General features: G+C 31.5%; 1 protein-coding gene across 2 annotated transcripts in view; it reads left to right on the top strand.

Annotated features, from left to right (window-relative positions):
* Positions 1 to 13,405: 13,405 nt before the first annotated feature.
* LOC115886220 (condensin complex subunit 3) overlaps positions 13,406 to 22,053 on the top strand; it is a gene marked incomplete at its 3' end in the record, with an annotated part of 49,230 nt that continues 40,582 nt past the window's right edge. For both annotated transcript variants that reach the window (XM_030905306.1, XM_030905305.1), the window contains 8 exon segments: positions 13,406 to 13,650; positions 13,706 to 13,918; positions 13,971 to 14,111; positions 14,161 to 14,283; positions 17,456 to 17,808; positions 20,483 to 20,677; positions 20,733 to 20,844; positions 20,896 to 21,105. In XM_030905306.1, coding sequence (XP_030761166.1) covers positions 13,552 to 13,650; positions 13,706 to 13,918; positions 13,971 to 14,111; positions 14,161 to 14,283; positions 17,456 to 17,808; positions 20,483 to 20,677; positions 20,733 to 20,844; positions 20,896 to 21,105 — 1,446 coding nt within the window.

Raw genomic sequence — 22,053 nt, 5'->3', positions numbered from 1 at the left:
AAAAATTTCAAAATTGTCCGATTTTGATAAAAATCGGTATATAGGATGGCCATGGGCTAAAATGAAAGAAAAAAAATTGAGCTGTTAAATTTAACAGCTGTCAAAAAAATTTCAATGATGTGCCGATTTTGATAAAAATCTATATATAGGATGGCCATGGGTTAAAATGAAAGAAAAAAAAATTGAGCTGTCAAATTTGACAGCTGCCAAAAAATTCTTAAAGTAGTCCAATTTTGATAAAAATGGATATATTGGATGCTCCCTATCCCATAGTCGGTTTTCATTTTATCTGTCTCACATTTGAACTGTCAAATTTGACAGATGTCGTTTTTTTTAAGTTCTCCTTTTTTTATGAAATCGATATACATATAATTAGGATACCCATAGGAAGTTATTTAAGAAAAAGAATTGAGTTTAAGTGTGCGGCACTGAGAAACCAGCATAGCTTAAAAAGTAAAAAATAAATTTAAGAAAAAAAACTTTTTAAAAACAAGCTTTTATTTAAATACATTAAAAAGAAAAATAATAATAAACTCTTTTTTTATAACTTTTATTATGAACTTATAACGTCATTACACAATTTTATATTATATAAAAGCTTGTCGCGAGATTTGAGTGTACAGTTGCATCATAAAAATCTGGTACAACTTTATCTTGTAATTAGTTATCTAGTAATTCTTCTAATTCCAATATATTGTAAACCTGTCATTATTCCTATCCAGGATAAATTCATCCAGTTTAGAAGAACATTTAAAAACTTTGTGTCCGAATATTACATACGGGTACTGAAAATTGCCAAAATGATCTGGCAAACATCTTATTAAAAACGGCAGACCTTAATAATTAAAAAAAAAACGAGACTTCTTTTCTTTTCTCTCTGAATTGTCATGAGCTATCCATAAAAATTAAAAATAGATACGGATAATCAGAAAAACAGTAATTTAGAAATTAATCTTGTTTGTCATTTTGCAGGATACCTAATAATAAAAATTCCTTTGAATGCCGTAGACAATGACTGAGTATTAAAACTAAAAGAATTTCAGACTTCCATTGTACTACTAAACTACATAAACCAAATATATCACACAATAAACAAAAATAAAACTAAAAAAAAACAAAATATATCACTCAAGAAAAGAATAAAATAAATTAAGCCGCACGCTACTGACTCAAAGCTGCCGTAACTGTATGTTCTCGATGACAAAGACTACGACTGACTACGACACTGGTTAATTTCTGTGCTGGCACCCATAATGGCGGCGTGCGCGAGGGTATGCGCGCGTAGCGTTCCGCCAGTTGAGTTGGCCGTGAGTTGGCCTGCCGTGTGATTTATATGCCGTGGTTAGGCTATGCAAATTGCTATATTAAGTTTTGGTATAACATTGTTAAACAAACATTAACAAATCATAACATATCAGATCATAGAACTAAAAAAAGTACTATTACATAAAAACAGGTGATATAATACTTCAAAATTAATTTTAACATAATATCACAGAATATCTAGCTACGCAACAGAAGCCTCGTTACATGTATAAAATCGTAGGTCTCAAAAGGAGACAGGCTTTTAAAGCCTGTCTCCAAATCAGATATTTTGATGCGGTAGTTTCGCTACTACATAATAGAGGGCGATAAATTTAAAAGAAAACAGTTTTCTACAAACAAAATTTAAAAGAATTTTATGCAGTGTTACCATTGTGTAATTTATATTGTAATACTTCCTGATAAAGCCTACCTTCAAATTTGCTACATCATTTAAACATCTTAAAATAGATTAGAGCTCTTTTTTTTTCAAACGTTTAAGTATTTAACTTGCCATGTTAGTTGGAGTTAAATCTTACGAGCTGAATTAAAATCACTTCCTGACTTTTGATTCTAACTGAATCCTGAATTTTGATTGTAATTCGACTATTATGACACCACTTCCTGACGTTCGATTGTGTTCATACCGTATGATCGGGAAAACACGGCGTTAGCGATGGCTATGAAATGAAAATCGCTGTCATTTTATGTGTGAATTTATATGGGAAATGTCATCGATCGTCTTTTCCCAGCCAACTGGACGCCGTTTTTTTCGACGGTATTTTTTGACGGTATTTAACATATACTTGCGTATTTTTCATGACATTGCAATATTATGGTACCATGAAGCATATCCAGTGATACCGTAATATAGTACCATATTACGATACATGGCGTTCGATTGGGCTTAAACTTCTCTTCTTCTTCAGGGTATATTACGTATCTTCAGTGACATTGTAATATTATGGTACCATGGAGCATATAAAGAGGTACCTTCTATAGTACATAGGAGGTACCATATACGATAGTGGTACCATATACGATACCATTTCCTGGCGTGCGATTGGACTTATACTTGGTATAGTAAGCATTCGGTGACATTGTAATATGATGGTAGTATGATGCGATATAAAGGTGGTACCTTAATATAGGGTACCATATTACGATACCACTTCCTGACGTTCGATTCATTACTCATATTTGATTATACTTGCATATTTTTGATGACATTACAATATTAGCGTCCCATGAAGCATATCAAGGGGTACCATAATGTAGTACCATATTGCGACAATTTTACTCTTGACGTTCGATTGAGCTTAAACTTTGTATGCCACTACGTATTTTCGGTAACATCGTAATATGAGTGGCACCATGGAGCATATAAATTCGTACACCTTCTATAGTACTACCATATTGTAATATACCACTTCCTGACGTTCATTTGGGCTCATATTTGATATATACTTATATATTTTTGATGACATTTACAATATTATGGTACCATGAAGCATATCAAGAGGTACCATAATAGTACCACATACTCGTGATACCATTTCCCTGGCGTTGCGATTGGGCTTAGCTTGGTATAGTAAAGTATCTTCGGTGAGACATTTGTAATATGATGGTACTATGATGCATCTACTATGATGCATATATAAAAGTGGTACCCTTAATATAGTACCACATTACGATACCACCACTTCCTGACGTTCGATTGGGCTTATATTTGATTATACTTGCGTATTTTTGATGACATTGCAATATTATGGAAGCATGAAGCATATCAAGGGGTACCATAATGTAGTACCATATTACGATACCATTTCCTGGCGTTCGATTGGGCCCAAATTTGATATACTTGCGTTTCTTTATAAAGATTTGTTTAATTAATAATTTTAATTTATTTTATGAATTTTAATTTATTGTACGATGTCGGTGACAGCAACTTTTATGCTTAAGTAATATATTATTAATTGTACCTGTGTCACTTTTTAAAATCTACCTAGGTCTATATAAATAACGTGGCAAACAGAAAAAAATTGTTATTATAGTATTTTTTAGTCAATTAACATTTTTTGTACTGCATTTTAATAAATCGTTTCCATTATTATTAAACGTATATTTCATTACTAACGTTTCAGCATTAATAAATATCACTATCAATCGCCCTGTATATTATTAATTTTAAAGGTAGTTAAAGTTATTTTCTTAGTTAACATAATAAAGTAGTGTAGATATATTAAAAATGTATTTTGAGAGCATATGTTTTCTAATAATATACTTAAAATTAAAACTATTTTAAAAGCCAAACGAATAATTAATATAAGTGTATCTGACAAGAAACGAAGAATAGAAAGGAATTATTATACACCAGAAAAAGAATGGGATGCCAGTTAAAGTCTGTTTGAATCTGGCAACTGTGCATTTTTAGCCGAGCTTCAAGGCCGTCGACGTGCCGTCGATCTACATCGATCCAAAACCGAAAGTTGAAAATTTCCAATTATATTCTGATTATGATATTGTCGCGCCATCTAGTATTCTATTTGTGCAATTTTAGCTCTTTCATTTCGAGTATTTTTCTGTTGCGTAGCTAGATATTCTGTGATAATATCAAAACCGAAAAATCAAACTGCAAACACAACCACACCATAGATAAATGCAACAAGTTTAGATTGGAAAGCCCGTAAAAATGTTGGGTCGCGAAATTATTTTGGGTCGCGACCGTTATACGCGATTTGGCGCTGCTATAGCGGTCGCTAAGAACAACGACAAACACAAACAGAAATAATTTTCTCTTGTCAAAGTCAGAATCTTCAAAAATCATAATAATCTTTCAAAATCTAAACCGCTCTCATTAAAGAAATTCCGAAAAGTGTTTATAGCGTCTATTTTCAAAGTAATAATTGCTATCTTGTGAGTTTAATTCAAGTTTTATATACTCCAACCGGTAATAATTGTGAAAAAGTGGCATTAAAAACTTAAAAAGCTGTGCTGTGAACTGTGAACTGCAAAAACCATCGTGGATCGTGGCATAACGTCGGTTTCCAATGTTTCATAGGTATTTCATACATGCGTCCTTATATAAAATAAAGTTTCTTGTACGCAACACACTGTCTTTTATTTATAAAATTAAACGAAAATAATAATAAATTTGAATAAACAATATTTGGCGATATAATTCCGGAAAAAGCCGAACCGCTCCGAAATTTTCAAAAGTTTTGGGTCGCGACCGTTGCAAGAATAGCGCCAAATAGTGTTTACATTGTGCTTATGGGCACTTTCCAATCTAAACTTGTTTCATTTATCTATGAACCACACTTATCACGGTAAAGGTGTGGATCCGGTGGCCAGGGTTCGGAAGTAGTTAATTAAGACGTAATTTACTTGATTAACTACGTGTCGTTTTTCTTCAAAAACTACGTCTTTTCCCGTTCATTAACTACATGAAAACTACGTTAATAAACTATGTATTGATATTATGAATAATTTTCATTTGTATGAGGTGTAATAGAGATAATATGATGTAAAATATTATATTTAAAGCCATATTTCTTCTGTTTTCTTAAATATATTATGTGTTTTTAAAGCTTCAACTTATTATAACCTCACCTCAAACCTTTGATATTTGAAAGTTACATACATAGGTTACATAAACTACACCCTCTACGTAAACTACATTAACTACATGTAATGTAGTTTATGTAGTTTTTAAAAGTATCATGTAGTTTTCCGAACCCTGCCGGTGGCTGACCTTGAAGCCCATATTTGCTGCTTTTGATCATCGATACTACGCAAGCGCACATCGTCGATGTTGCCAAATTGCAGTTTATTTTCGAATTATTTGCAGTTGAAATTTTTTTTTGCGTGTTAATCAATAATAATACAAATTCTATAATTTCAGATTTATCTTGATATCCAAAATTAAGGTAAGAAAGATAATGAAGATTGTGAAATGAAAGTATTATGAATATATAAAATTGTAATAATAATAACATATTTATTTATATATCTACATTAAAATTAAAAATGATCATTTACGTATTTTTTCTTAATGGTTTTAAACTTATTAGAATTATTTTATTTCTTTCAAGTTATTTAATTTCTAGTTATTTACAGGCAACAACAGTTTTGATTATATGTATTGATGTATCGAAGTACTACCATGACGAGTCTTATAGAACAATACACGTCAATGGGAGATAGAGGTAACATTTTACCTATAATGTTACTAACATATACTTTAAAATATACTTTGATTATAACGTTTGTATCATAATTTCTTAAAAATATCAAGTTAGTGGATTAATAGCAATTTTAGACATATATTTTATCGAAGAGTGTGCTGATAAGACTAAAATAAGCTTTATGTTTTATCTTTTTCTCTTTAGAAGGGAGATTGTGTCGTAGAATACATTACAGTATTTAATATCGTGTATTTTGATATTCTTTTCTTAATTTACTGTAATTTCTTGTTTCCAATAATGCCAAATCTTGACAATATGGTGAAGGTTGAGTCTTATTTTATACCTCTGTTTATACAAAACCAAATTAAGACTTAGTTTGTGATTTATATTAATATCTTTCTTATAATATTTGTTATCTCTTAATCTTAATACTATATTATAAAATAAATGTTAAAATATCTTAATTTTGCATATCCTATTCCATCCTTCCATTAGGAAAAATATGGTTTATAAATCATATATGCTATTCTAAATTAGGTGTAAGAATAGAGAAATCTTAAGGTAGCAGAAATTAATGCAATATATGTATAAGCAGAATTAAACAAGGTAACTGTTAATGTTGCTGAAGCTGATTCTACAATTTTAATTACGGAGGCTAAAAGGCCTTTTAAGGCCTCCGTAGTTTTGATGGAATGTTAAAAAAATCTATTATGAACATGACATGGAGCTACAGCATTTAAAAATTAAAAAAAAAGAAAAAATGTGGACACATCCCTTTTAATATCTCGAATTTTTAATAAAGCACTTTTTAAACGTAGCATAATAATCTAGATAGGAATCTAGAGTTTTATTTCTATATAATTTTATTGACTGAAAATACATAATAAGCGTTCACTTGTTGTGCGATATATTAAAATAATATACCGCGTACTATGATTGAAAAAAAATAGCGTCAGCAATGACTATGAAATGAAGATCGCTGTCATTTTATGAAAATGTCCTCAATCGTCATTTCCCAGACAACTGGACGCCGTTTTTTCGATCATACGGTATATATTGACAAAAAAACACTGAAAAGCATATATTTGTTTTCTACTGAAAATAATTCCAAAATAACTCACAATCTGGCAACATCGAAGATGTGCGCATGCGTAGTGTCTCTGATTATATGCAGCAAAAACTCGTTTCAAGGTCAGCCACCGGATCCACACCATTACCGACATATTATAAGATTGTTTCACATAATATGGTTTAAAAATGAAATTGCAAATAGCGAATAAAAATAATTAAAATAAAAAAGTGTATTTTACAATTCTCCCGGCCCCGCACCCCTTTGGCTAACCTGTAAATGTCAGCTATGTCGAGAGATGGCGTTACGAAAATGGAACCGATTTATTATAAGGAACTTGGGCTTCTTTTTCGTTAGTATATTCTGTGGTGTTAATTTCTGTTGTGATAAGGGTAATGGTGTGGATCCGGTGGCTGACCTTGAAACGAGTTTTTGCTGCATATAGTCACTGACACTACGCATGCACACATGTTCGATGTTTCCAGTTTACAAGTTATTTTGAATTATTTTCAGTAGAAAAACAAATATGGTGCTTTTCAGTGTTTTTTGTCAATATATACCGTGTGATCGAAAAAACGTTCATTGGCTGGGAAAATGACGAGATTGATGGACATTTCCCAGGTAAAATTACACAGCGATCTTCATTTCATAGTCATCGCTGGCGCTTTTTCCATCATGAGTACTCGGTATATTATTGTATTTTAATATTTCGCACAAACACGTGAACGCACAGTATGTATTTTCATAGTCAATAAAATTAAATAGAAATAAAAACTCTAGATTCCTATAGCAATTAATCTAATTGCTCTAGATTGTTATGCTGTATGCTTAAAAGCGGCTTTATTAAAAAATTCGTGAAATTAAAAGGGATGGGGTCCAAGTTTTTTCTTTTTTTAAATTTTTAAATGTTGGTAGCTCCATGTCATGTCTCGTGGTTTTTTTTTAACATTCCATCAAAACTACGGACGCTTAAAAGGCCTTCTTTAGCCTCCCGTAAATAAGGGAGAATCGTAGCTTCCAAACAACATTAGCACAGTTATACATATAATTTTGTTTAGAATTTTGCTTATATATATATTGCATTAATTTTCTCTGCTACCTTAAGATTTCTCTATTTCTTACACCTAATTTTATGTGATTTTCTAGCATATATGATTTATAAACCATATATTTTTCCTAATGGAATGGGATATGCAAGAGTGTAAAAATATTTTAACATTTATTTTCCAGAAAAAGTATAATATAATATTAAAGATTAAGACATAACAAATATTATAAGAAAATAAGACATCTTAATATAAATCACAAACTAACTAAGTCTCAATTTGGTCTTGTATAAACACGAATTATAAAACTAATAAGATCATAACTCAACCTTCACCATAGACATGTCAAGATTTGGCTATAGGAAACAAAGAAATTACAGTAATTAAAGAAAAGAATATCAAAATTACACGATATTAAATACTGGGTAATTACCAAATACTGTAATGTGTTCTACGACACAAACCATCTCCTTCTAAAGAAAAAAGATAAAACATAAAGCATATATTTTAGTCTTAATCACACTTTTCGATAAAATATATGTCTAAAATTGCTAAGTAATCCACTCAACTTGATATTTTTAAAATTATGATACAAAACATTATAATCAAAGTAAATTAATAATCAAAGTTCACAATCTTCATTATCTTGCTTTACCTTAAATTTGGATATCAAGATAAAATCCTGAAATTATAAAAATTAATTATAGAATTTGTATTATTATTGATTAACACTAAAAAAAAATTTCAACTGCAAATAATTCGAAAATAAACTGCAACTTGGCAACATCGACGATGTGCGCTTGCGTAGTATTGTTGATCAAATACAGCAAATATAGGCTTCAAGGTCGGCCACCGGATCCACACCTTTACCTAAATTTGAATAAACAATATTTGGCGATATAATTCCGGAAAAAGCCGAACCGCTCCGAAATTTTCAAAAGTTTTGGGTCGCGACCGTTGCAAAAATAGCGCCAAATACTGTTTACATTGTCCTTATGGGCACTTTCCAATCTAAACTTGTTTCATTTATCTATGGAGTTATCAAGAATAGGTGCCCAGAGACGGCGCTGGCTGCCGGAAAGCAGAAACCTGCCTCCACTATGTTCGTACCCTAAGGCACAGAATATCTAGCTACGCAACAGAAGCCTCGTTACATGTATAAAATCGTAGGTCTCAAAAGGAGACAGGCTTTAAAAGCCTGTCTCCAAATCAGATATTTTGATGCGGTAGTTTCACTACTACATAACAGAGGGCGATAAATTTAAAAGAAAACAGTTTTCTACAAACAAAATTTAAAAAGGAATTTTATGCAGTGTTGCCATTGTGTAATTTATATTGTAATATTTCCCTGATAAAAGCCTAGCTTCAAATTTGCTACATCATTTAAACATATTAAAATAGAATTAGAGCTCTTTTTTTCAAACGTTTACTTAGAATTATTTAACTCGCCATGTTAATTGGAGTTAAATCTTACGAGCTGAATTAAAATCACTTCCTGACGTTTGATTCTAACTGAATCCTGAATTTTGATTGTAATTCGGCGACAATATAAAGGTGCGTATTCATTATCCGCACGAACGAACGAACGAACGAACGAATGTTCGCTAGTGTTATGGACGGGGACCGCACGATAGGACCGCACGAGAAGACCGGAGGCATTTGTTGGCGAACGCCTTTGATGTACCGGACTCGAAACGGATGGTCGAGCGACGGACGAACGAACGGCCGCATGCGTTCGGTCCCCGTCCAACATACCGCAGCACTTTCATTCGTTCGTTCGTTCGTTCGTTCGGATAATGAATACGCACCCTATTATAAAGTATTGTTCTACTATTGACACCACTTCCTGACGTTCGATTGTGTTCATACCGTATGATCAGGAAAAACGGCGTTAGCGATGGCTATGAAATGAAAATCGCTGTCATTTTATGTAAAATTTATATGGGAAATGTCATCGATCGTCTTTCCCAATCAACTGGAAGCCGTTTTTTCGGTATCGTACAGTATTTGATATATACTTGCGTATTTTTCATGACATTGCAATATTATGGTACCATGAAGCATATCAAGTGATACCGTAATATAGTACCATATTACGATACATGGCGTTCGATTGGGCTTAAACTTGGTATATTATCTTCAGTGACATTGTAGTATTATGGTACCATGAAGCATATCAAGAGGTACCATAATAGTACACAGAGGTTCCATATACGATAGAGGTACCATATACGATACCATTTCCTGACGTGCGATTGGACTTATTCTTGGTATAGTAAGTATCTTCGGTGACATTATAATATGATGGTACTATGATGCATATAAAGTGGTACCTTCTATAGTACCATATTATGATACCACTTCCTGACGTTCATTTGGGCTCATATTTGATATATATTTGCATATTTTTGATGACATTGCAATATTATGGTACCATGAAGCATATCAAGAGGTACCATAATAGTACCATTCGATTGGGCTTAACTTGGTATAGTAAGTATTTTCGGTGACATTGTAATATGATGGTACTATGATGCATCTACTATGATGCATATATAAAGTGGTACCTTAATATAGTACCATATTACGATACAACTTCCTGACGTTCGATTGGGCTCATATTTGATTATACTTGTGTATTTTTGATGACATTGCAATATTATGGTACCATGAAGCATATCAAGGGGTACCATAATGTAATTTTCATATTACGATACCATTTCCCTGGATTTCGATTGGGCCCAAATTTGATATACTTGTGTTTCTTTATAAAGATTTGTTTTAATTAATAATTTTTAATTTATTTTATGAATTTTAATTTATTGTACGATGTCGTGACAGCAACTTTTATGCTGAACTAATATATTATTAATTGTACCTGTGTCACTTTTTAAAATCTACCTAGGTCTATATGAATAACGTGGCAAACAGAAAAAAATTGTTATTATAGTATTTTTTTAGTCAATTAACATTTTGATACTGCATTTTAATAAATCATTTCCATTATTATTAAACGTATATTTCATTACTAACGTTTCAGCATTAATAATTATCACTATCAATCGCCCTGTATATTATTAATTTTAAAGGTAGTTAAAGTTATTTTCTTAGTTAATATAATAAAGTTGTGTATATTAAAAATGTATTTTGAGAGCATATTATGTTTTCTAATAATATATTTAAAATTAAAACTATTTTAAAAGCCAAACGAATGAATTAATATAAGTGTATCTGACAAAAAGAAAAGAAGGAATAGAAAGGAATTATTATACACCAGAAAAAGAATGGAAGGCCAATTAAAGTCTGTTTGAATCTGGCAACTGTGCATTTGTAGCCGAGCTTCAAGGCCGTCGACGTGCCGTCGATCTACGTCGATCCAAAACCGAAAGTTGAAAATTTCCTGATTATATTCTGATTATTAAAGTCCCTAGATATATAAAGTACCGCAAATGGTTTGTTCAATGTTATTGGCGCCAAAATGGCGGATTTTTGGGGTATTTCTGGAAAAACTGTAGTGGTAGGACTGTTTAAATGTCACATTTGTCTGAATTTGTCATGTCAAATGTTGAGAAGCTGTCAATTTCAGGATAAAAATATTTATCCACATATTTTAAAATAATTATAAAGCCACTAAAATGCTACAAATTTATTAGTTAATAATGTATAGGCGTCGATATCTTTAGTGAAGAAATGTGTATTACACGAAAAATTTGATGTGTTTTCTAACATCGTCGATATTCAATATACGTTAGGTAGTGGATTGAATTTATTTATGCTCCAGTGAATATTTTTAACAATCTTATTTGTAGTATAACCTATTGGTACATAAACTTCATTATAGAACAAGACAAGACCACAATAGATCTGAGAAGGTCGCAGTGGGTCAGGCCGAAATCAACCTCTAGAAATCTAATCTAGAACAAGACAAAGACCTTACTTGCAAACTACCATACATATCTTTTAAAAAGGATGCTAAGTGTAAGTGAAATCTCTACGTAATCATTCCCTAAAATGTTTAGTGTAGTTTAGTTTTCAACATTTTGCAGCAAGAAGTTTAGATAAATCTACAATATATTATCATCAGACCAAACGAAGGATAATTATTTAAAAGAATAAGTTATGTTATGATACATATATAGATTTGGATGACATCGCTTCAGGTGGTTTTACCAGTCAGGACTAACAGGGATATTAACCAAAACAATGAAAAAAAGCTCAAATAAATTTGATCCTAATAACAAGAATGTTGTTTATGCATATGCTAACTATATAGTTATTTTCATGGACTTAAATAGATTAGTTTTTATGTATTTATTGATAGTAATTAATATTTTTTGGTTCATATTGTAATTACTAATAAAAAGTAAAGAATATAATGTAAGCATGTAAAGTTATATTTAAAAATTTGGTCTTATACTGTCAGTTATAAATAAAAGTGTGTGATTTAAATTTGATTTTTATACATGGCATAAAATTGTTAAGATTCGTTTGAAGTTTTACATATTGTCGAGGTAAAATTATGCCTACTTAATTTATGTATAACAATAATTACAGTTATTTCAATGTTAAATTTATAGCAGTATAACTTTTTTATAATAATGATACTTAAACATTATGACTATGACACTTGTTGTTTTAAAAATATAACATTAAATTGCAGAGCAAAATATATTTTAATTGAATTATGTGGTATTAACTTGCTTTTATTCAACTAATAATAAATTTGTTGTATAAACATGACTCCATAACATACAAACCTTAATTATACAGCACACATAAAGAGCCCCTATGTGTTTCAAGCTTCTTTCTAAGTTATTTATAAAATAAGTGCACAATTACATACCTAAAATGCTGAAACTACCTGAAGTCATACTAACTGAAACAATCTTTCTATCAATATATTAATATATTTCAAAAATAGCAGGTATGTATCATATCAATTTAATTATTACATTTATTTGTTTCAACCATGGTTCAAAATTTTCTCATATAAAAGCCGGCCTTCAAATTTAAGTTTGTAGCTTATTCATAGTTCCAAAGACTTTCGTTACATCATGCTTATTTGTCAAAACTAACTACAGCATAACTGGTATAATAGGAAAGGTTTACTTATGGTATAGGTAGCCCGTTCTTATCAACAAACAAAGTTTTTCCAATTGTTTGACTGAATTAAGTACTAAAATGCTAAATGTTATTCTAACTTTATTTCTTCTTACCTATTAACTTACTTCTGTTGGCGTACTTTGCGCTAAAAGGTAACATAAATAAATGCTAATACAAAATGAAACACACTTGTACGGGAAACCATTCGTTTATAACCTCTTAACATATATAGGCCTAAAAAATTAAATTTATGAATTGAATATTAATATACCACCTGATATTACATTAAAATGAAGGTAAACTGTAGATAATAAACGTAATTCTATTACAATTAATAAATATTTTATTTTACGGCTTGCCTGTCAATGTTGGTCGGCCATATTGGCGCCGGACCGACCAGCTGCTTAAAAAGCCGAAACAGCGAAATGTTGGCCTCTTTTTTAAATTTGCCGCTAGTTTTGGCGCCAATATGGCGGTAATTGCGGTACTTTATATATCTAGGGACTTTACTGATTATGATATTGTCGCGCCATCTAGTATTTTATTTGTGCAATTTTAGCTCTTTCATTTCGAGTATTTTTCTGTTGCGTAGCTAGATATTCTGTGCCTAAGGTTTCCAAGCTTTAACATAGGGGTTTTCATTTCTTTCAGTTAGTTATTCTATGGTTGGCACTTTTGGTAAATGACAATTGACAAGTAATTTTGAATTTGAAAAATAAAAGCTGACGCTAGCTTTGGCCTGACGCTTGTTTGAGATATTTGTAAATAGAAAATCATAGTGTTTAAATTTCTTCATTTTTTTATAATAATATTGTGATCAAAAAATTTGTGAATGAAGAATTAGATGATGAAGAACAAGATTAGGGACATACTTTCTAATGTTCAGGAAGGTCCAGTAAACCATCAAAAATATATCAGATTACTCAAAGGAATTTATGAAACAGTGAGAACAGTTGGATAATTTTGATAGAGAAATAGTACCAGTGTATGTTTTTCAGGCTGACTTCAATGAGTTTTTGGAATATATCCTCAATTGTATACAGTATGTTTTACAAAAGGACCATAAAAGTCCCACTGTTAGGTCTTTCTTAGATTTTATAGCAAAATTTATTGGACATATTAGCAAATCACCAAGCAAAAATAATGAAGATTTTGAGTTTGAAACCCCAACAGATCCCTTTTTATCTAGAACTATTGAAGTGGTTCTTGACGTTAGTATACAAATATACAGCCACAACTAAAATAATGAATATTACTTTTTAGTATCATAAAATTGAGAATCAAGATTGTAGATACAACACGTGTTGTTTCATATCTACATTGTTACAAAATATGGATAAAACTACAAATTTAGATGACGAATTGTGTGATTTAATTGAGTCCGCTATGTTAGAAAATACAAAAGTAGTACCAAATTATATGTCTGATATTTTGTTACATAACCATTTTTTAGGACCCTAAACCTATTATTAGGTTACAAGCATTAATTGCGTTAGTAAGGTTGCAAGATCCTATGAATCCTGAGTGTCCTGTAATACAGTCTTTTATGTCATGCCTTAAAGACCCAAGTCATATAGTAAGTAGTGTTGTAAAATGCTTGAGAATTAATTTTTGGAGAATATACCAAGAGCAAATGCTGCAAATTTATAATTGGCATATAGAAAATAAGTCGAAATAATGTCAGTTATCATTAATATCAGACTTTTTCATTTTCTTTTCTGAATTTTCTTGTTTTTTCTTATTCTCAAGAAAAATGAGAATTTCAAGAACATTGAGAACTAAACAAAGAAAACATTAAGAGCAAATAGTCATTCAAAATGATTGAAATAGTTGGTTATTCTAATTTGTCATTTAATTGGCAAAGGTTTTAAAAAATTCAAATATTTAACAACTGTTGGTGAGAAGCTCTTCACAGACACATTCTCGTACTGAAATGAGCGTCACATATTCAGTGACTTTGGTGAAGTTTTTCATCTTTTGTTGACAGATCCAGTCTACCGCAAGCCTTAGGCCATACTTTTGCTCTAAGAAAAAAATTGAATTGATTTTTTACATATATTTAAGAATGTCTTATATAGTTGTATAGGCAAGCATTTTTGTGTAGGACAGGCCTTTATATTTTAACATACCTATAGCAAGCTAATACCCTAACTTTACACAACATTCTATAGCAATTAAAAATGATTTAATCAGTAATCAATTATTGAGCGTTAAAGCAGAAAAGTCACAAAAAATCAAAGTATATGTCTAAACATAAGCATAAATACTTTTTTTGTACCTTAAGGTAAATCTTAGCACCTTAGGTATCCTATAAGTATACAGATAAAAATCTTGTCTCTAATTCGTGGTACGAAAATTGTTTTTTATGACGATGAGCACACGAGTAAATTTTCTTGTGCGCAAAAATAAACTCCCGTATAAACAGCGTAATAATTGGGCTGGTCACAAGGCCAGTCAGGCGCTGTACACAATTTTAGAGGCCATAAGTAGGCGTGCTTGTGCGCAAACTTGTAACCTAACTAGTGCGCGACACCGTAAATTGGAACCACGAAAAACAGTGCCTTTGACGATAAGTTTATAATCTGATAATCTGTGCTAAAATAGTAGTTTAATAGAGTTTTTTAGAAAAAATGAACTCTTAATTCAGAGATATTTTAATTATTATATAAGCTAAACGAATTTTAATACAAGGTGCGACTCAAAAGTGGCTCACCCCTATAACTTTTTAATTTTTTCAGATAAAAAATCGAGATTTGGTATGTTAGTATGCGATATAAATTAGGATTGATTGACGTATTCACTTGTTTTCGGTCACTTCCTGTTTCATCGGAAATGACTACAACATTTGATTTTTAAATGGCACCCTGCGTATTTTGTTACTCTATTCGATAGAAAATGACACTCTGAATAGAATGACGTATCATATGTCAACTTTCTACATTTTCGCATATGGTTTATTTGAAATTGTAACATGCGATTCATAACGATAATTTGACCCAAAATACCAAGTGTGTGGTACCAAATTATTCTTAAAAAAATGCCTTTTCCAAATATGCTAATGAGCCACCCTCGTTCCATTTGAAAAATTGAGATATGATTAAAAATACGATTTGGTATCTTTTAACCGGCCAGGACAAGACACTAAAACATTAGGCGATCAAATCTATTTTTCCAAGGCTCCTTGATTAAAACTTAGCGTTTTTAACATATCCAAGACACCCTAGATTGAAATTTAAAATACAATTTTGTTTAAGTAAAAATGTCAAAATTTGATATGTCATTCTATTGAGGGTGATTTCCAGTAATTCTATTGGCTGAAAAATTCATCTGTCAAAAATTTCAGCCAATAGAAATACTGGAAATCGTTTCAAGGTCGTTACGCCGATACGCCGATCCGCTTTTTCTAGGATAATGTGGATGCACCCTCAGAGTGTCATTTTCTATCGAATAAATTAAAAAATACCCAGAGGGGCCATTTAAAAATCAGAAGTTGTAGTGATTTCCGGTGAAACAGGAAGTAGCCGAAAAATACTGAATACCGTCAATGAATCCTAATTTATGTCGTACACTAACCTACCAAATCTCGTTTTTTCATATGAAAAAATAAAAATTGGCGCCGGGAGGCACGTATACTAAACGCCCATACTAAAATATGTTAATAAAAAGTTGGTAGGCAGTTCTTTTAGTTTCAAAGTAAAGGAATTTTTCCAATTTTTTTTGTCTCAAAAACTGCGACTTTGACTGATTTTGATGTTACTACAAATTTTGTTGCAAATATTATTCCTAATCTTAAATTGAAAACCGCGTTTCGCTAGCTACGGTAATTTTGGAGTTACGATTTTTTAAAATTATTAACCCCCTCCCAAACCCCCTTACCAACACCCCACCCCCCTCAAAAAATAATGGCCAGATTTACGGGTGCCACAGAATTGTTGTGCCAAATTTGGTTAAAATCGGTTTAGCGGTTTTTGAGTTATCGTGTTACAGACAGACGGACAGACAGACAGACACCATGAAAATATTTTGTATTTAGATCATTTATGACCCAAATAACTAATAAAAAAACTACTACTACTACTAATACTACTGTTAAAAAAAAAAAAAAAAAAAAAAACTACTAATACTACTGTTGATAAATGATGATCGTGAACGTTAGCGAATGTTTGCGAACATTCCCTCATCATGAATTGCTATTTTGAGTGAAATTAAAAAACCTTTTTTTTGCCGATCTGAATAGCCTACCATACCTGTTGGTATGGTCGGCTAAAAAAGTTATAGGGGTGAGCCACGTACAGACGCACCCGGTATATAGGGTGGTCCGAACTGTATTCCGGAAACTTCGGAAGTATATTTTGCAGATAAAAATAAGTAAAAAGTTCGTATAAATGTATGTCCTAAAATGCTTAGTTTCGGAGATATAGGGTGTAGAACTTTCATTTTGATGTCAAAATTTCCAATGGTTTATACAACCTAACCAACCACCGCTGTGATACAGTGCTCTTTAGAGGCTTTTCGCATCTCCTAGAGGAAGACTAGGTATTTTTGTAAAAGGCTTATGATATTTAGACTTGAAATTAAATTGCTTTAAAAAATGTAAAAAAATAATAAGGGACGTTCTCGTTTGTACCCACACATACTGTTGATAAATGATGATCCTGAACGTTAGCGAATGTTTTCGAACATTCCCTGATCATGAATTGCTATGATTTATGTATTGCAACACGAGTAGTAAATAATCTTCTTTTCAGGTTCGTAGAGAGGCAGTAAAAAGAATTGCACCGAATGCTGTGACTATTCCAAAACTTAAAGATCGTACAAGAGACGTTAACGCTAATGTTAGGTGTGCAGCTTTTATTCACTGTGGCGACTTAGGTTTGCCCTTATTTAGAATCATTCAAAGGCAACATATTCTTTGGAGCGGATTTAATGAACAGAATTCAGTTGTAATGAAGGTCTTTTTGAATTATTTCTTACCAAAATGGTTATCTTCAGTCAAGGGTGACTACATGACCTTTTTTAATGCTATACGCTTGGATTCAGATGAAACGGATGTTTCTGAGACTAGACAATTGAGTAAGAATCTAATTGAAGTATTTGCAAAGTAAGTTTTTCATGTCTCTATTTATTTATCTTACTTTATTTATTATCTTTCTTCTTTTATTTATTTATTTATAAGGACAGGGATGCAATAGAAAAAATACAAGACACCCCCAATTTACAGTGGTTATAACTTACTTAAATGTCTTAATATAACAAAGTTAAAAAAATAAAAGAGTACTATAATCTTTGTAAAAATAAATCTTTACTTGTTTCTTAAAATTAAATACTGCCATTTCCAAAATGTCTCGCTTTCACTGTACAGGGTGAGTCAACGATAGATTAAAGTCCATTATCTCGTTTGTTTCGAGGTGTACGAAAAAATGTTAAATATGAAAAATTCAAAATTGTTATAGAGTATACAGGATGCTTCAAAAAAGTGTGGCTGATATTAGATATGTTTTTTTTTAAATGCAACGTCCTATTTTTATTTTATTTTTAGTTTCTGCATAAAATTCTATAACTTTTTATGTATAATGTAATAATAATACCTAAAACTAATAGTTTTTGTAATATGTATTTCAATTTTTTTTAAACAAATGTTAGATTTCAGTGTGGTAAAAAATTGTCAGTGCTGATATTGAATCCTCCTTACCTAAGATACTTAAGTTCTAATTTTGATAAATAATGATACAGGGTGTGTCATTAAAATAAGACATTTTTATTTTTATTATTATTTTTTTAAGTACTTACGACGCCACTGGATAAACAACAGGTTAATTATCAATAACCAGTTATAACCAATTATCAATTATAATTTATCAGATTTGAAATAAATACTGTACTAAGGGTAGTTTACTCTTGACTCGAAAAATATCAAACCCCATTAAAACGTACGTCTATGAGGTACCGCATATCTTACCCTTGGCAAAATGTACGTCTTATAGCCATACAGCATCCTGCCAAAAATGAAAAAGATCGCTCGACAAAAATCAAGATATTGGCTTGTATCCATCTTAAGTGGGACACCCTGTATATACATATATGAATTTTAACTATTTGAAATTAAAAAATCTCAAATTTTTTAAATGTTACGCCCTATATATTATCATTTTTTCTGATACATTATTATACAAAACTCTTCAACTTTTATTAAGTATGTCATAACCTACTTCTAATAGTTTTGCGATTTATTCCAATTTTTCTATTTTTTCCTATATTTGTAATACAATAAAGAATAATAAAAATTAGGCTATAACATCATTGACATGACAAAAAGTAGTAATTATAGTATGTAAAGTAGTAAGTATAGATGGTAGACATAATATTTACAGATTTTCCTAAAAATGACTTAGGCAATGTGACTGATATACTGGAACAAGCCAAGAAATAAATATTTTTTCGGTTTAGTACTACAGGGTGCTACAAATTCGAGGTACGAGCATTAGTATCTCAGTAACCGTAATAGATACGAACATGGTTAAATTGGGGCAAAGTTGCGTATTGGAATGTTCACCAAGATGCCATTATAAAAGCTTTAAAAATTTCAAGGATTGCTGAGTTTTTTGGAAAAAACTGATTTTTTTGAAAATCTATTTTATTTTTTCCTGTTGTTACTTTTTAGAAAATCAAAAAACTAATTGCACATTCTCATAGCCACTTTATTAGGGCTATCTGATAGTATTTTTATATTATCAAATTAGCTAATAATTTGTAAGATACAGAGGCATATAAAATGCAGGTCCGTATTTAAAAAAATTAAGTTGGCCTCTGTATCTCACAAATTGTTAGCTAATTTAAAAATCTTAAAATACTACCAGATAGCCCTAATAAAGTGGCTACGAGAATGTGCAATTAGTTTTTTGATTTTCTAAAAAATAACGACAGGAAAAAATAAAATTGATTTTCAAAAAAATCAGTTTTTTCCAAAAAACTCAGCAATCCTTGAAATTTTTAAAACTGTTTTGATGGCATCTTGGTGAACATCCCAAAGCGCAAGTCTGCCCCAATTTAACCATGTTCGTATCTATTACGGTTACCGAGATACCAATGCTCGTACCTCGAATTTGTAGCACCCTGTATATATTACATAGTACTTTGCTAAGTACTATAGAACCAAGAATAAATGTAGATCATTTAAAAAACATTTTCAGTCTGTAATGGGATGGTCGCGGAAGTAGTAATATTATGAATTATAAACCAGAATTGCTATGAGAAAAAAAAGTTTATGTTGAAGAAAATTCTTATATCAGTAGTTGTCAACAACTAGGTAATCTACTATTACCGTAATCTACGGCTATTCGACCCAAGGGAAAATTCAAGTGTTATCACTCGTAATATTAAAATACACATATGACATAGTATTCATATACATAGTTGAATAAAGTTAATTAACATAAACTAATAATAACAGTTGTAAATAATTAGTAAACTACTTCTTAATAATAAAATGTGTAATTTGCATTAAATTATTTAAAATACTATTTATTTAAAGATTTTCTATATTGAAAGGTTAGGTTAGGTTAGGTTTAGGTTAGGCTTTAGTAAAAATTCGTTAAAAAAGACTTCCAAGAGTCTTGCAGCAAGACCAAGACCAATACTGGACTCTGCAAGACAAAGACCAAGATTATTATTAGACTGCAAGACTCGCTTGGTCTTGGCTTTGCATTTGCTCTATACTGAAACTATTCAGCCCTAATTTTTATAATTACTGTTTAAAAGATAACCATACTTTATAGGACAGAACCCATCAATAACTTGATTGGAGTTCTTCCATTGAACGATAAGAAATTATTACCTGTTGAAAAAGTTGAATGTGAACTAGTGCACTACTGGGACGTGTTGACAAATTATCTGAGAAAAGTAGATGACCTGGAGGAATTTCTAGAAGACATTATTCCAGAATTAACAGCTTTTTGTAATTATATTGAGGAGTAAGTATATTCTGTTAAAAATTAAGGCATTTTTTATAACCATTTTTTTTTCCAGTCTGGTTAAAATAAAGACATCGAAGGGCATGAACGACACAGAATATATGAACTTTGAAAGCATGCTGTATTATTTGTTAGATATGGCAGAACATTTTGATCTTTCTGACGAAGTAGGTTTTTCAAAATTAATTATATTTTTTTTTTATTTTTTCACTTTTAAGGTTGGCAGAAGAACTTTGGATATATTGACAAGGAAGCTTCTTAGTGATCATTGGTTGCAAAAATCGTTACTTACAAAAATTATACAGATAAGGAGAAAAATGTGCAGTGATGTGAATGCATTTGCAAAAGATATATCAAATGTTATCAGTGAAAAACGAAACCCAATTGTTGAAGCACCAAAAAAAGAAGATAATAGCAAACAATTGTGGGTAAGTTTTTATAACTGTAGTATCACTAAAATATATTATATAGTTTATATTTACTTGACAAGTAAAAATTAAACATTTGAAAGTACAGGGTTATTTACGGCGATGGTAGATTAGACTCTTATGGTGATATGTGAATTATTGGATTTTTACATCAAGGCACTTTTTTTTTTTTTTTTATTGGAGGTGTAAAATACCTTTACGTACGGAGTGTGGGACTCAATCTCTCCTTAAGCTGCCTGGAGGACACTATCCACTAAACGTCACCCCCTCGCTCCTGCCACGTCGCACCCGCTGGACGCATCTCCTCAAGTAGACGCCAGACTGTTCTTTTTTTGTCATTACCCCTGCTCTTCGCTGTATTTTGCCTCTAGTATATTTTGGGCCAGTTTTGAGATGGCTTCAAAGTTTTCTCTTCTTTCTGTTACCGATTTTAAGAAGGTATCTGCGGAGATGTTGCCACCAATCGTCATGCGTGCCTCACATCTTTCCTGTTCCCATCTTGGACAAGCAAACATTGTGTGTTCTGGAGTATCATTGGGTTCAGCACAGTATCGGCATTCCGCGACTTCCCCCTTTCCAATTTTACACAGGTAACTCCCAAAATTTCCGTGGCCACTCAATATTTGAGTAAGATAGAAGTTTACCTCTCCATGCTTTCTTTTAATCCACATATTTATATTTGGGATGAGCTTATATGTCCATCTTATCTGTCCTTTTTGTGATACTTCCCATTCTGCCTGCCACTGCTGCACTGTGCGGTTTCTCTCCATCTCTCTGCTTGCCCTGGTTTGTACTTCACCCTTGAGAAAGAGTCGTTCTCTTTCTCTTGAGAGAAGATGCAAGGGCACCTGACCCGATATCACCAAGGCTGCCTCAGTTGAAGTAGTCCGATACGCCGAGCAGACCCTCAAAGCCATGACTCTCTGTGCACCTTCAAGTCTTTTTTTA

The sequence above is a fragment of the Sitophilus oryzae genome, unplaced genomic scaffold (assembly GCF_002938485.1).
Source record: "Sitophilus oryzae breed Bouriz unplaced genomic scaffold, Soryzae_2.0 scaffold_476_pilon_pilon, whole genome shotgun sequence".
Classification (NCBI taxonomy): Eukaryota; Metazoa; Arthropoda; class Insecta; order Coleoptera; family Curculionidae; genus Sitophilus; species Sitophilus oryzae.
The sequence above is the reverse complement of the archived record's forward strand: the minus strand, read 5'-3'. Positions and strand labels throughout refer to the sequence as shown.